This window comes from Aulostomus chinensis, chromosome 16 (genome assembly GCF_037954235.1).
Source record: "Aulostomus chinensis isolate RoL2024-O1b breed Wild chromosome 16, RoL_Achi_v1.0, whole genome shotgun sequence".
Lineage (NCBI taxonomy): Eukaryota > Metazoa > Chordata > Actinopteri > Syngnathiformes > Aulostomidae > Aulostomus > Aulostomus chinensis.
Window position 1 is genome coordinate 6,937,358 of NC_141335.1, and position 12,221 is coordinate 6,949,578.

Below are 12,221 nucleotides of genomic sequence, written 5' to 3' on the forward strand. Positions count from 1 at the left end.
CAGTTGTCTGCGGTACTTTATTCACTTTATGGATGATTCAGTCAGCAAACATTCCTAACTGTGTGTTGATCCTAAATTGAATGGCTTAATTGATGTCATTTGTGTGAGCTTACTTCTTCCTGTCTCTTTCCTCAGATACAATGCAGTGTGGATCATTTTTTTCATCCTGGGGTTGGGAACCCTCTTACCCTGGAATTTCTTCATGACGGCGACGCTGGTATGTTAATCATCATTTCGGTTGAATGTTTGGAGTTCCAGGCAGATAATCCCTGAAACAACACACAGACGGAAGTGATAGGATGAGCTCTGTTGGTGGCCATGTGGTTAGGGACTAGTTGACTAAAAGGTTGCGCTCTACTCAAGGGAGGGTCACTTAAATTAGAAATAAATAAATAAATAAAATTGTTTGTTTGGAGTTCCTCTGAAAATCACCTGCTTTCACTCAGAGCGGCTGACCCGACTCCAGCCAGGTGGACTTCTGTGACAGTGCTTTATCCTCTCTTAATCCAGCACCATTCTTCTGAGCATTATAGGGTTAACTTCTTAAAACGTGGAATTCGGGTTTTATTATCTCAAGGATGTGAAGAGGACCCACCCTGATAGGTGATAGCTGTCAGTTCTTTGTCAGGTTTTGACAAAAGAAAGTTTGCAGGGCAAATTGGCGTACATCACGTCGACTGCAAATGCTGCCAGTTTTGTTGCACGTTAAAACTTTAAAGCGTACTTTATTTGTATGTTCAGAAATATTGTGATTGGCCTACTTTCCACTTTACCAACTCGACTTATATTGGCTAACACAACAGCCCTGCTGGAAGTCCCACCGAGATCTCCTTGCCTGAGGTCAATGTTTGGGAGGTCAATGCAAAGTGAGTTTTTAAGCCATAATCAGAAAACAAAGGTTTGGATTTTAATTTATGAAACATCAATCAATCAAAACTGGAAACGTGTGTCAGAGGTAGGAAGCAGCAAACATTCTTGCAAGGCCATGAAAATCTTCCTCCTCCTCAACAATGAACCAGCCCCATGAAACATCTGCTCATTGCCTACATCACGCCCATTTAATGTATCACAGGTTTTCTGAAATAGTGTTTTTATGCAAGTTAATTATAATATGCGTACATTTCCAAAACACCAATGGTAACAGTGGATTAGCCAGATCCAGCGTCTCCTCCAAGATGCTGCCAGGTTAGTGTCAAAGCTTTTTACAGAAGGGATTTTGAATCTCTTTTAATCACTCCATAAAACAGAAAATACTACCTGCCACCATTATTTTTTTGTCTTTTTTTTTTCTAAACACCTAAAATTTTGACATCATTTCCTGCAACTCTTTCCAACCCTCCCTCCTCAGTATTTCACCAACAGGCTGAAGGATGGACCCGCCATCCTCTCCTCGAATAAGACCACTAACGCAACCCTGGAGGATCAGGAAACCCGTAACATTCTGGAGTTAAAATTTAACAACGTGATGACACTCTGCGCCATGGTGCCTCTGCTCATTTTCACTTGCCTCAACTCCTTCATACACCAGAGGTAAACCACACAGAGGGCAAACTTCACTAGATGACATTCGCACAAGTTCCTGTTGCACACATGAGAGCCTTGTTCCATGGAAGTGTCAGTAGACAGTGTTTTTGGCTTAACCTGACAATTATTGAGCAAATGTTGGCCGCACAACATTGAAAGCGAAGAGGAGCGCCACTTTTATTACAGCGGGAGTTGAGAAATCTTTCTAGATACATAGTTCATTCCATCATTACCACAAGGAAAGGTCATGGAGCTTGAAATCTATCTGGCAAGGTTTTTGTTTATTTTCTAGAATAAAGTCAGGAAGTTTCAGAAAAATCCGAGAAATTTTGCATTCTTCACAAGTACCTGAATGTCAGAGAATATGTGGTTCACTTAAACTGAACTGAAGAATAAATTGCTGTTGGTGAATATTTGTTGAGATTGATACACGTTGATGTTGTATCAGACTGCATAGCTTCTCATTTGAATATGGATAAGAGGTGTGAGCAAACGCTTAGCCATGAAATTCTGTCTGGAAGAAAAATGGAAAGTCATGGAAACGTATTTGGAAAAGTGTGCATAAACCCTGTGGATAAGGCAATCATAAATATCTAGCATAATGATTTAAGCATGACTTAGATATGATTTTAATATCTATGTTGTTACCCCCCCCCCCCCCATGCCACTATAAGTAACATGATCCTGGTCTGCAAATGTGTGTTTGTGTGTCTCAAGCATGTTTGCTTTTAATTAGAGTCAGATCGAGAGACCTGGGTGGACCCTGACCATGTCGAAGTGAAGTCGTCCCCCGCGCAAACACACCCAGGAATGCTATTTATGTTCCCACCACCAATCTTTCCTTCCAGCTTGGTTTTTGAATTTTTTCTCCCACTGCCCTGCTCTTCCTCAGTATGCTTTTGCTTCCTTGATCAGTTTTCTTCACAGACAAAAATGAGCTTCCAGTGAATGAGGAACTAAGGGCTTATTATTGTGACTTGACATGAGTCATAGATATTTCTCTGAATAACAAGGATTTTCAAACCCTGTTTGTTGGAAAAAGGCTCTCATCTCTTCTTTTATATTCTTTCTCTCATTGCAACGTTTGAATACTGCTCAGAAGCCTGAATATGTGCACGTCTGATTTGACTTTACCAAAATATTAAAATGTGTTATTAAATTTCCATTTCTGTATGTTTTGCTCAGGATTCCTCAGAAGCTGCGGATCTCAGGCAGCCTCATGGTCATCCTGGTAGTTTTCTTGCTGACAGCCGCAGTGGTCAAGGTGGACATCGCCCCCCTACCCTTCTTCACCCTGACGATGATCAAAATTGTCTGCATCAATTGTGAGTATACAACCTTTAACTGAGAATGAAAGACACGATTTTTCAACTGTCAGAGAAGGCAGGTTCTCTGTCTTGTGATCTGTTGTATAAAGCTCGTATCGAACTATGAATAATGCAAAACAAGAGAGGCTGACAGCGTTAAACTTGGACTCAGTGCAAAACTAATCAAGTATGAAGCGAGTAGCGTGTCCATCCTGAACACGTGGAAGCTGCAGCAGTGCTCGTTTTCACACGAACATGTTTTTTTCTTTCTCAAGCCTCTTGCCCCCCCCCCCCCACTCTTTTTTCAATACATCTGCCATCATATTTTCACACACGTCTGTTGCTCCACCTGTAACACCTTGGGTGCTGGTCTTTAACAAACTTAGGGGAGACGTGAAGCTTTAACAAGGAAGAACCGGTATGTGGCAGATCTGTTAAACACGGTGAGATCCGCGCTCTACAGAGCTCCTTTTTCCTGTACTTGTTTTTTGTTAATTCCTCAGGTCACCATTACATCATTTCCACATTGTGTTCATGCAAATCACTTTTATGTCCGTTCATCGTCTACTCCATTGGGAACAAAAACATCTGCATTCACTTTGATGGAAAACCCGTTACATGTATATGCGTGTGCACGCGCGCGCACGCACACACACACACACACACACACACACACACACACAGAAACCCACAAATCCCTCAGTCCCTCATACCATACTGAGTCCTGGAATACAGACTGTAATCTCCCAGTGTTTGTTTATTTATGAAGACTGGCTGAGCAGCAGGGATAAGCTCACCCCACAATCCTGACCCCCGGGTCCTCAGGAACAACAGCCCATCATGTTTGATTTAGAGGGGAGGAAGTCGCGACCTTCAAGCTTTGATATTTCACATTCCACTGAGTGGACACGAAGATGAGGCCGAACCCAAGTGGTTGTATGAACTTTATGATCCATCCATGTGTTGGGAGATGGTATAGAAAAGCCTTCTTTGAAACTCCAAGTAAAGAAGAGAATAGTTATGTAATGAAGTGGAACAGTCCGTGTTGTTTAGAGAGCGGATGTCATCCTCCCCGCTTCCAAGGTCTCCTTGACCGGGTGCAATGGTCTCCATGTGACTGTGAGAAAGTTTTAGCACTTTGATTTTAAGATACTAATCCCCACATGTCCTTGCCATCTTCTCTTTCTGTTTCCTCAGCGTTCGGAGCGATTCTTCAGGGAAGTCTGTTCGGATTGGCAGGAATTCTCCCCACATCCTACACCACGCCCATCATGAGCGGACAGGGCTTAGCTGGCACCTTTGCTGCTTTCTCCATGATCTGTGCACTGGCCTGTGAGTCTCACACACAGACACACACACACACACACACACTGACACACACACACACACACACACACACAGTTAAACTACTGCTGTTGAAAATAAAAACCTCACAATAAAAGAATACCTTGCGGTGCTGCACGTTTTAAGTTTTAGATGGTGAATGTTTTCAACAATCAAAACACGAGATGAAAGAAAGATTTTAATGTGTGCGGGCTTCATCATTTACTACTTTCCTATTTTGGGCTCTCAGGATGGTTTCTGTCAGACTTTGCTTTCCCAGAATTCTGCGAGAGTTTCCTCTTGAAGGTTAGATTAGACTGGTGGAATTTGCTAATTTGGTTTCATAATAACAACTTCGTCATGGCCTTCATTTGCTCGCTTTAGTCCAGTTCTACAGCAGGTCTGATGGGATTTGACAATTTCAGCTTCCCTGTACATGAAAGGCTGCTAGATTGATGAATTCTGAAGTTCTCAAAGTATTGAGCAGCGTTCCGACGGTCGTGCAAAAAGCTGGAATACTCATGTAAATAAACCACAACCTTTTGGAAAGGTCATGAACTTCTCTCCCATATTCAATCGTTTCTTCAATCTGATTTGAACTTTTGAGGTTGTAGGATAGTAGAATTGATTTGACGCGTCTCTGAGTCCACGTGAGTGTTTTGGTCGCTTGCCGTTCAGTTGTGATGTCCAGAGATGCAATGGCTGTCAGTCTGAAGCAGTTTTTTAAGGTAAAACAATCCTGACTTTGTCTTCCTCTGCAGCTGGGTCGTCCCTGCAGGACTGTGCGTTTGGTTACTTCATCACAGCCTGCGTGGTTATTCTCCTCGCCATCATGTCCTACCTCGCTCTGCCCAGGATGGTAAAGCCTCCCTCTCTCTAGACTAAAACCATTTCCTCGCCCTCTCTGCTGCTGCTGGCATTTGACTTGGCACCTTCACATACATTCCCATTGTACTTTTATCAGCTTTGTTCCTGTTTGGCTGAGTGGAGCGTGCTCATTGTGGTTGTTGTCATCAGGAGTTTTTCCAGTACTACATGGAGAGTAACAGATCCCGACCTTCCGCTGATGAGGAGAACAAGATGGACCTTCTTAGCAAAGGTATACAACTCATTCATACGCTCGTATTTATTCTCTCTAACTTCAGGAAGCTTATCTGAAGAATGTTATTAAGCAGAACAACTGCAGCTGAAATCATTCATGTCGATTTGCATTGATATTAAAATTTAATAAAAAAATTAAAATTCTTCCATCTGTCAACCTCTTGTGCACAGTTGCCCAAACTTTTCCCTTTGCAGGCCAAAAGTACAACTTCATGCTGGGCCAAAATGTTTCCAAGATTCCAAGTTCCCTTACTTGAATGTTAGTTAACCCTTTACATGGCTGAATAACAACTTCACATATGTGTCCGTCAATAAAATGTATTTTTGTAAGTTGCTTCTATTATGTTATAGGTCAAAACTCTCTGCTGCCTGATTAAATTATGAAAAAAATGATTGAATATTACGGATCCTGCCTATTAAACTTTAACATGATAGCATTGACTTCATGAAATGGAAAGCAACAGTGATTTCAGTAGGTTTTTGATTAGTTCTTTGATCAGATCTGGAGGGCCAGCTAAACTGTAAGATGGGCCAATGTTGCCCTTTGAGTTACAAAAACATAAAAATAAACATAATTATTTTGTACACTCTTCATACATACATATATATATATGTGTGTGTGTGTGTGTGTGTGTATATGTGTGTATATGTATGTATATATATATATATAATGTGTGTGTGTGTGTGTGTATATATATATATGTATATATATAGATATATATGTGTGTATATGTGTGTGTATATATATATATGTGTGTGTGTGTGTGTGTGTGTGTATATATGTATATAGATATAGATATATGTGTATATATATGTATATATATATATATCTATATATGTATAGATATATAGATATATATATAGATATACTCAGAGGACTTTTTCTGTCTTTGTCAGTTTGGCTCCAGCTTGATTGCGAGTTTGTGGCGTTTATTCAGTTCAGAGTGCGTGTGAGTGTACTGGGATCCAGAGTTATGTAACAATTGAAATCTTGTGGGTTTGCCCACACAAGTCTTCAGTCCATGTGTCACTTGACCACAGTAATGACAAAGATGTGGTTGCTTGTTTTTGTGCGGCAGAGAAGCGGCCGGTGGTGAGTCTGATGGAGGACGAAGTCAAACCCGGCGTGTCAGTGATAAACATCTTTAAACAGGTAACATGGAACACAAAGAAAAATAAAGCATGATTGAAAAAAGTGTTTTGTTTTCGGCGTACTGCCCAAATGTGTCTGGAAATAACAGTGTCATAGAGGAACTGCAGTTAAAGGAACAGCGGGCTTTGAAATTGAGCCGTTTTAATTTGGCCGTGAGTCCCGCCACCCTCCTGCAAGCTCTCAGAGGTCTCAAGTGACCTTTTCATGTGTGTTTTCCACCTGCATGACAGAGATTAAAGCAGTTACATAACACTGCTTCTATTCACCCTGGCCTTTGTAATTAGATTTGGGTGGTGGCTCTGTCAGTGTGCTTCATCTTCACCGTCACCATCGGAATATTCCCAGCTGTGACTGTCGAGGTCAAGTCGACGGTGGCAGACGGAGGCGCCTGGGGTGAGTCGCCCTCTCTAACACCTGTACACAGCTGCACCGCCAGTAAACCCGTGACCTCAGTAAGCTGTCGTGGCAAAAGGGGTCGGGCGCACTCATGATGAATCTTGGGTTATTTTTAGCTCATTTGAATTTACTAAACTATGTAGACATTCAGCTGTGAACCCCACAGACACGTAGAACTTCTCCTTTACTGTTTCCACATGCGCAGGAACCCAGGGAGAAGCATTTAATAAAGACGCCATGTGTAGTCGTGTTGTTAACAACACTGTGTTTGTTTTGCACCTGTTTCAGAAACCTACTTCATCCCTGTGTCATGTTTCCTCCTCTTCAACCTGATGGACTGGGCTGGCAGGAGTCTGACTGCCTTCTGTATGTGGGTCAGTAACAGCAAGATCACACTAAACAGAACCCATGTTGGACAATTAAAAAATCGATGGGACTTCATCAAACAAACGCCAGGGGAGCAGAAGTCTGGACTGGGGCCTGTAGACCAGGCTGGAGGGCTGGCGTCCTCTTTGGAGATCTGAGTGAAGTTAATTACTTTCCTGGCTTAATTCCAGTTGACTGTAAAGTTCCAGATATTTTCCTGGTTTTCTCACTTCCTAAAGGAGTTTGTTGCTTCTGAAAACATTTCTAAACAAGAGGGCACTCAGAGAAAGCATACCAAAATCCATGTAAATAATGGTTTCTTTTGCTACGTAGCAGATCCTTCCTTGGCCCGCGCTGCAGCCCTCTACCAAGTTGGCAGCCTCATGGCTCTCACGTAATGTTGCTAACAAACGCCACCAAAAACATGACCTCCTCAGTGGACGTAGAAACTCACGAGGCATGTCGCTGAATTATATCCGCTTTTGGTTTGGATTTGATGGTAACAATCATAGCAATAACATGTTACAGCAGTGACATCATCTCCATCCAGCTGCAGCAGCCACGCAGTCCAGCTGTTTATAAACACCTGCCTTATGGAGTCCAATCTAAATGACCGAAACCAAATATTTCGTGTGTTCTGTTGTTGTCTGGCATGACACACCGTGCATGAATAAATCACCCCAGAGCTGCACAGCTAATAAAAATATTATCTGAGTGGCGTTCAGGCCAAGTGCAGTAACCACATTCTCTTCGCCAGATGCGGGGCGACATGCGTGGTCGGTCGAGCCTCAACTGACGGAGTCACGCGGGGAAACAGTGCCCTTGAGGACGTTTATGAGCTTTGTTGTTTAAAATAGCTTTGTTTTGGTGTCAGTGTAGAGGAAGTGGCTTGTGGGGGTTTAAAGAGCAGATGACGGTGGTGGATTTTTTGAGGGCTCGGCCCTTGTTTTCTTCCACCAACATCTGGATGAACAAAGCAGCTGATGAGGAGCCGCATCATTGTCAGACGGGGCTCCAGTCTAATTTCATTTGGCTGCAAGTTTTTAGAGATTATTTTATCGATTGTATTTTCAGCCGTCTCATGTTTCTCGTTTGTGTTGTCTGGATCAGGAGCCCCACATTCTTCAGAGGAAGTTCCTAGATCCTCAACTGTTTTTTGTTATTTTTCTTTGTGAAATGTGATCACTCTCTCCTACAAACTCGATTCATCCCTCTCAAAACTTTGTTCAGAAAAATCACCAAAAAGCAAAGTGGCTCTGTACACTCTTGGGTATTTGTGCTTAGCCTGACAACTCCTTTAACTCCTTTCCAGTGGTGGTGGTGGTGGTGGGGGGGTCAGAGGAATTAGTGTTAGGATGTCAAACATGAACGTTCCATCATGGCGGACTGTTGCAGCTTTATTACAGATCAAGCCAAATGCAGATACTAAGCCAAGATACAGAAAAGATGGGAAACGACCAGGGAGGCGACGACCCATCACGTGTGTTAACTGAAATAATCACACTGAATCAACCGGTCCTGTACAAACGCAGTACACTGAGTGGAATGTCTGAGACGGGATAATTGAGTTTAGAAACGTCAGACCTGCTTCTGCAGAGCTGCTCGGTGTTAGCGCTAACAGCAGTCATCTGCTTCTGCACCATGTGAGTTCATTTATCTTCATTAGGGTTAATTAATTAGCTTCTTGACAGTTTCAACTCAGATGCTCTGTGAGGGCAAGTACGGGTCTCCCTTTTTATTTCCTGCTTTTTTTGATTGAGAGTTGAACCAGGAAGTGTAATGTAATTCGTCTTCTGTTGGCGTTATTCAGAGAAGCTGATGTCCTGTTGGTGACATGGTCGTGTTTTTGTCTTCAGCCTGGTAAGGACAGTAATTGGCTTCCTACCTTGGTGGGTCTGAGGATCATCTTCATCCCTCTCTTCATGCTGTGCAACGTCATGCCGCGTCACTACCTCCCTGTCGTCTTTGCCCACGATGCCTGGTACATCATCTTCATGACCTTCTTCGCCTTCTCCAACGGATACCTGGCCAGCCTCTGCATGTGCTATGGACCAAAGTAAGAGCAGAGAGAGAGAGACACACACACACACACACACACACACACACACATTTGTCCAAAACCTGTCAATAAGGATTGACAAGTGTCCCTTTCGTTAAGTTTAAACAAAAACCACTGACCGAGCAACAGGCATAACGCTGCCATCCATTGTTGTTGTTGTTGTGTCGCACACAAATTCAGTGGGGAACTCACGGCCAGTGAGTCCACCCACGCTGACGTGGTACCAGCGCTTGCAGAAACGCACCCATACCGAGCCATCCCCACCCGACCTGAGCCGAAGTGAGCCAGTGGAAACACGCTTTAAGTGTGCAGCACATTTACAATGTGTAGCTTCCTATTTCACACTCCAAACCAGTAGGGGGCAGCATGTTACCAGAACTTCAAGCTTTCTATCCTGATTGTAAGGAAAAAGCAAATGCTACCGTCCTCTTCTCATGAATGTCTCAACAATGAAATAAAACACCCTACAACCTGGAGCTACTGATGTGATAGTGAATCTCCCGTTCTCATGAATTTTGTCCCTCTGTTCTGTCCCTACAGGAAGGTGCCGCAGCATGAGGCGGAGACAGCAGGGGCCATCATGGCCTTCTTCCTGTCCCTCGGCTTGGCCTTGGGAGCCGCTGTCTCCTTTGGTTTCCGGGCTATGATCTAAAACCTCCAACAGAAGCTTCAGTAGATGTAGAGAATCGCCCGACTTCCTGCCATGACCTTCACGAAGGGAAGCTTTTAAGGAACTGGACTTGTCACCCTCCTCTCTACCATCAAGTGGAGATGGACCAGAGAACTGGTCTTCGTGGCAACAATATAAGCTGAAATACTTGTACCTTCCAACCTCAGCAGCATCGCGTGTACAGGTGTGTTATCATTTCCAATCGACGCCATCGATCAAAAGCGTTGTTCCTCTGACCTAAACAGAACAACGCACCAATCAAAACCAAAAATCTAAAACAAAAGAAAAAGCTGTTCTTGGATTCATCGCGTTGTGGAAGACGGCAGAAATCCTTTTGTGGTTCTTATTTTCTCATTGTTCTGGATATGTTGATGAAGGCAGCCTGAACGTGTACAGTCATATCCAAGAGCTTCGAGTAGGAAATCATCTTTGTTCACAAAAAGTAATGTTAAAATGATTGTAAATAGGGTCGCATTCACTATGAATTTCTTTCCCTCTATTGGACGATCACATAAATGGAAGTCACATGTAAGATGGTGTGTGTAAATGAAGTCTGGACACATTTATAAACGAGGCTCTTGGGTATTTGTGCTTAGACTGCCAACATTAATTAAACTCCTTCCCAGCGGTGGGGGGGAATCAGAGGAATTATCGTTAGGATGTCAAACACAAGCGTTCCATCATGACGGACTGTTGCAGCTCTTCTACAGATCAAGCCAAATGCAGATAATAAGCCAAGATACAGAAAAGATGGGAATTGACCAGGGAGTCGACGACCCATCACCTGTTTGAACTGTTTTGCTTTGACTTTTTGTCCTGTTTTTGTGAGCTCGCTCACAACAAATTGTTGTTTTGTTTTTTTAAAGAATGTAACAAAAGGCGCGATGGAGCCTAAAGACGAGGTTTAAATCAATGAGGGCTGCTTGGGAACCTCCCTGTTCTTGAGAGATCGTGATGTTTTAGTTTGAGTCCAGTAGTTTTAGACGTGGTTATACCAAACTGCGCCTATTCGGTGTAAACACTCCTTCAGTTTGAATCACAAGGTCTTTCCTTATTTCCAACCTTTGCCTGCCAGGATGTATTTCAAGCACAGTGGAAGACAAATATGAAGCTGCCTGTGACTTAGAATGTGCCGTTATGAGTCAGTGCCATTTATCATCAAGTGTGTTATATTGGCAGTATTGAGTATGTTTTTCAAACGGAGCCCTTTTTTTTATTAAATGTGGGAGAATAAAAGGCTGTGTGCCTTTCAGTGTTCCGTTGTTGTTAATAACATGTTTTTAGCCGTCTGATGCCTTGTTTTTGTTGTTTTTTTTAAGTGCGTTTTAGTTGTAAGCAGTATTAATTAGATTAGCAGCTGGATTCATCCTAAGAACCTGTTAGTGACATGAAGCTGAAAATTTGTGGTCAAATAAACAGTGTATTTTTAAGAATCTGGCTCCTCCTGTTGGTCGTCATTGGTAACACAATGCTAAATGGGAATGTTGGAAGTGCTTGGCTTTGTGACGTAAAACATGTTGATACAGAAGCTTCATCACGTCAACTGGCGGCAGCTCGTGTTTCTGAACTGTGCGCTTCTGCTTGTCCCAATTCAGATTCAAACAAAGTTGTGGGAATTGTTGAGGCAATCAAACAAACAAAGGGATTTCACCTTGAACATCCATCTATCCGTCAATTTTCTTCTGCTTATTCCTGTTAAGGGTCACGGGGGGGGTGGAGCCTATCACAGCGGCTATGGGCGGGAGGCGGGGTTCACCTTGGACAGGTCGCCAGTCCATCGCAGGGCCAACACATAGAGACAAACAACCATTCACACTCACAGTCACACCGACGGTCAATTTAGAGTATCAATCAGCCTCGTCCCCTCTTGATGTCTTTGGACTGTGGGAGGAAGCCGAGGTACCAGAGAGAACCCACACAGGAACAGGGAGAACATGGAGACTCACACAGAATGATCCCATGCTGGAGCCGGGACTTGAACCCAGAACCTTGTTGCTGTGAGGCGACAGTGCTGACCACCGCACCACCGACCTTGAACACATCTAAGTATATTTTGGGAAGATGTGATGAAGTAATGAAGCAACGATTACATTCAGTACAAATCTGAGCTTGAACCTTAAACCAGTAAATATTTGGGCTGCAAATTAATTTCATGTAATGGGATCATTTTAATTCATCTTTCAGCCAATAAAAACTACTTGAATTATGTTAAACGGAGAGGTGGTAAGGTAAGAAGTTGACTTAAATACAGAAAACCCAAAATATGATGTGAAGGCATGGGTCACAACTGAATCCACACATTTAACATCAGGTAATATTGTT

General features: G+C 43.0%; 1 protein-coding gene across 5 annotated transcripts in view; it reads left to right on the plus strand.

The window, feature by feature from the left end:
- LOC147247321 (equilibrative nucleoside transporter 1-like) overlaps positions 1 to 11,332 on the plus strand; it is a 29,841-nt gene extending 18,509 nt beyond the window's left edge. For all 5 annotated transcript variants that reach the window (XM_086180727.1, XM_086180728.1, XM_086180729.1 and 2 more), the window contains exons 3-13: positions 136 to 217; positions 1,349 to 1,530; positions 2,710 to 2,849; positions 4,029 to 4,163; positions 4,916 to 5,013; positions 5,172 to 5,253; positions 6,335 to 6,408; positions 6,693 to 6,801; positions 7,093 to 7,178; positions 9,027 to 9,226; positions 9,770 to 11,332. In XM_086180727.1, coding sequence (XP_086036853.1) covers positions 136 to 217; positions 1,349 to 1,530; positions 2,710 to 2,849; positions 4,029 to 4,163; positions 4,916 to 5,013; positions 5,172 to 5,253; positions 6,335 to 6,408; positions 6,693 to 6,801; positions 7,093 to 7,178; positions 9,027 to 9,226; positions 9,770 to 9,881 — 1,300 coding nt within the window. In that variant the 3' untranslated portion in view covers positions 9,882 to 11,332. The remainder of the gene's footprint in view (positions 1 to 135; positions 218 to 1,348; positions 1,531 to 2,709; positions 2,850 to 4,028; positions 4,164 to 4,915; positions 5,014 to 5,171; positions 5,254 to 6,334; positions 6,409 to 6,692; positions 6,802 to 7,092; positions 7,179 to 9,026; positions 9,227 to 9,769) is intronic.
- The last annotated feature ends 889 nt before the right edge of the window (positions 11,333 to 12,221 follow it).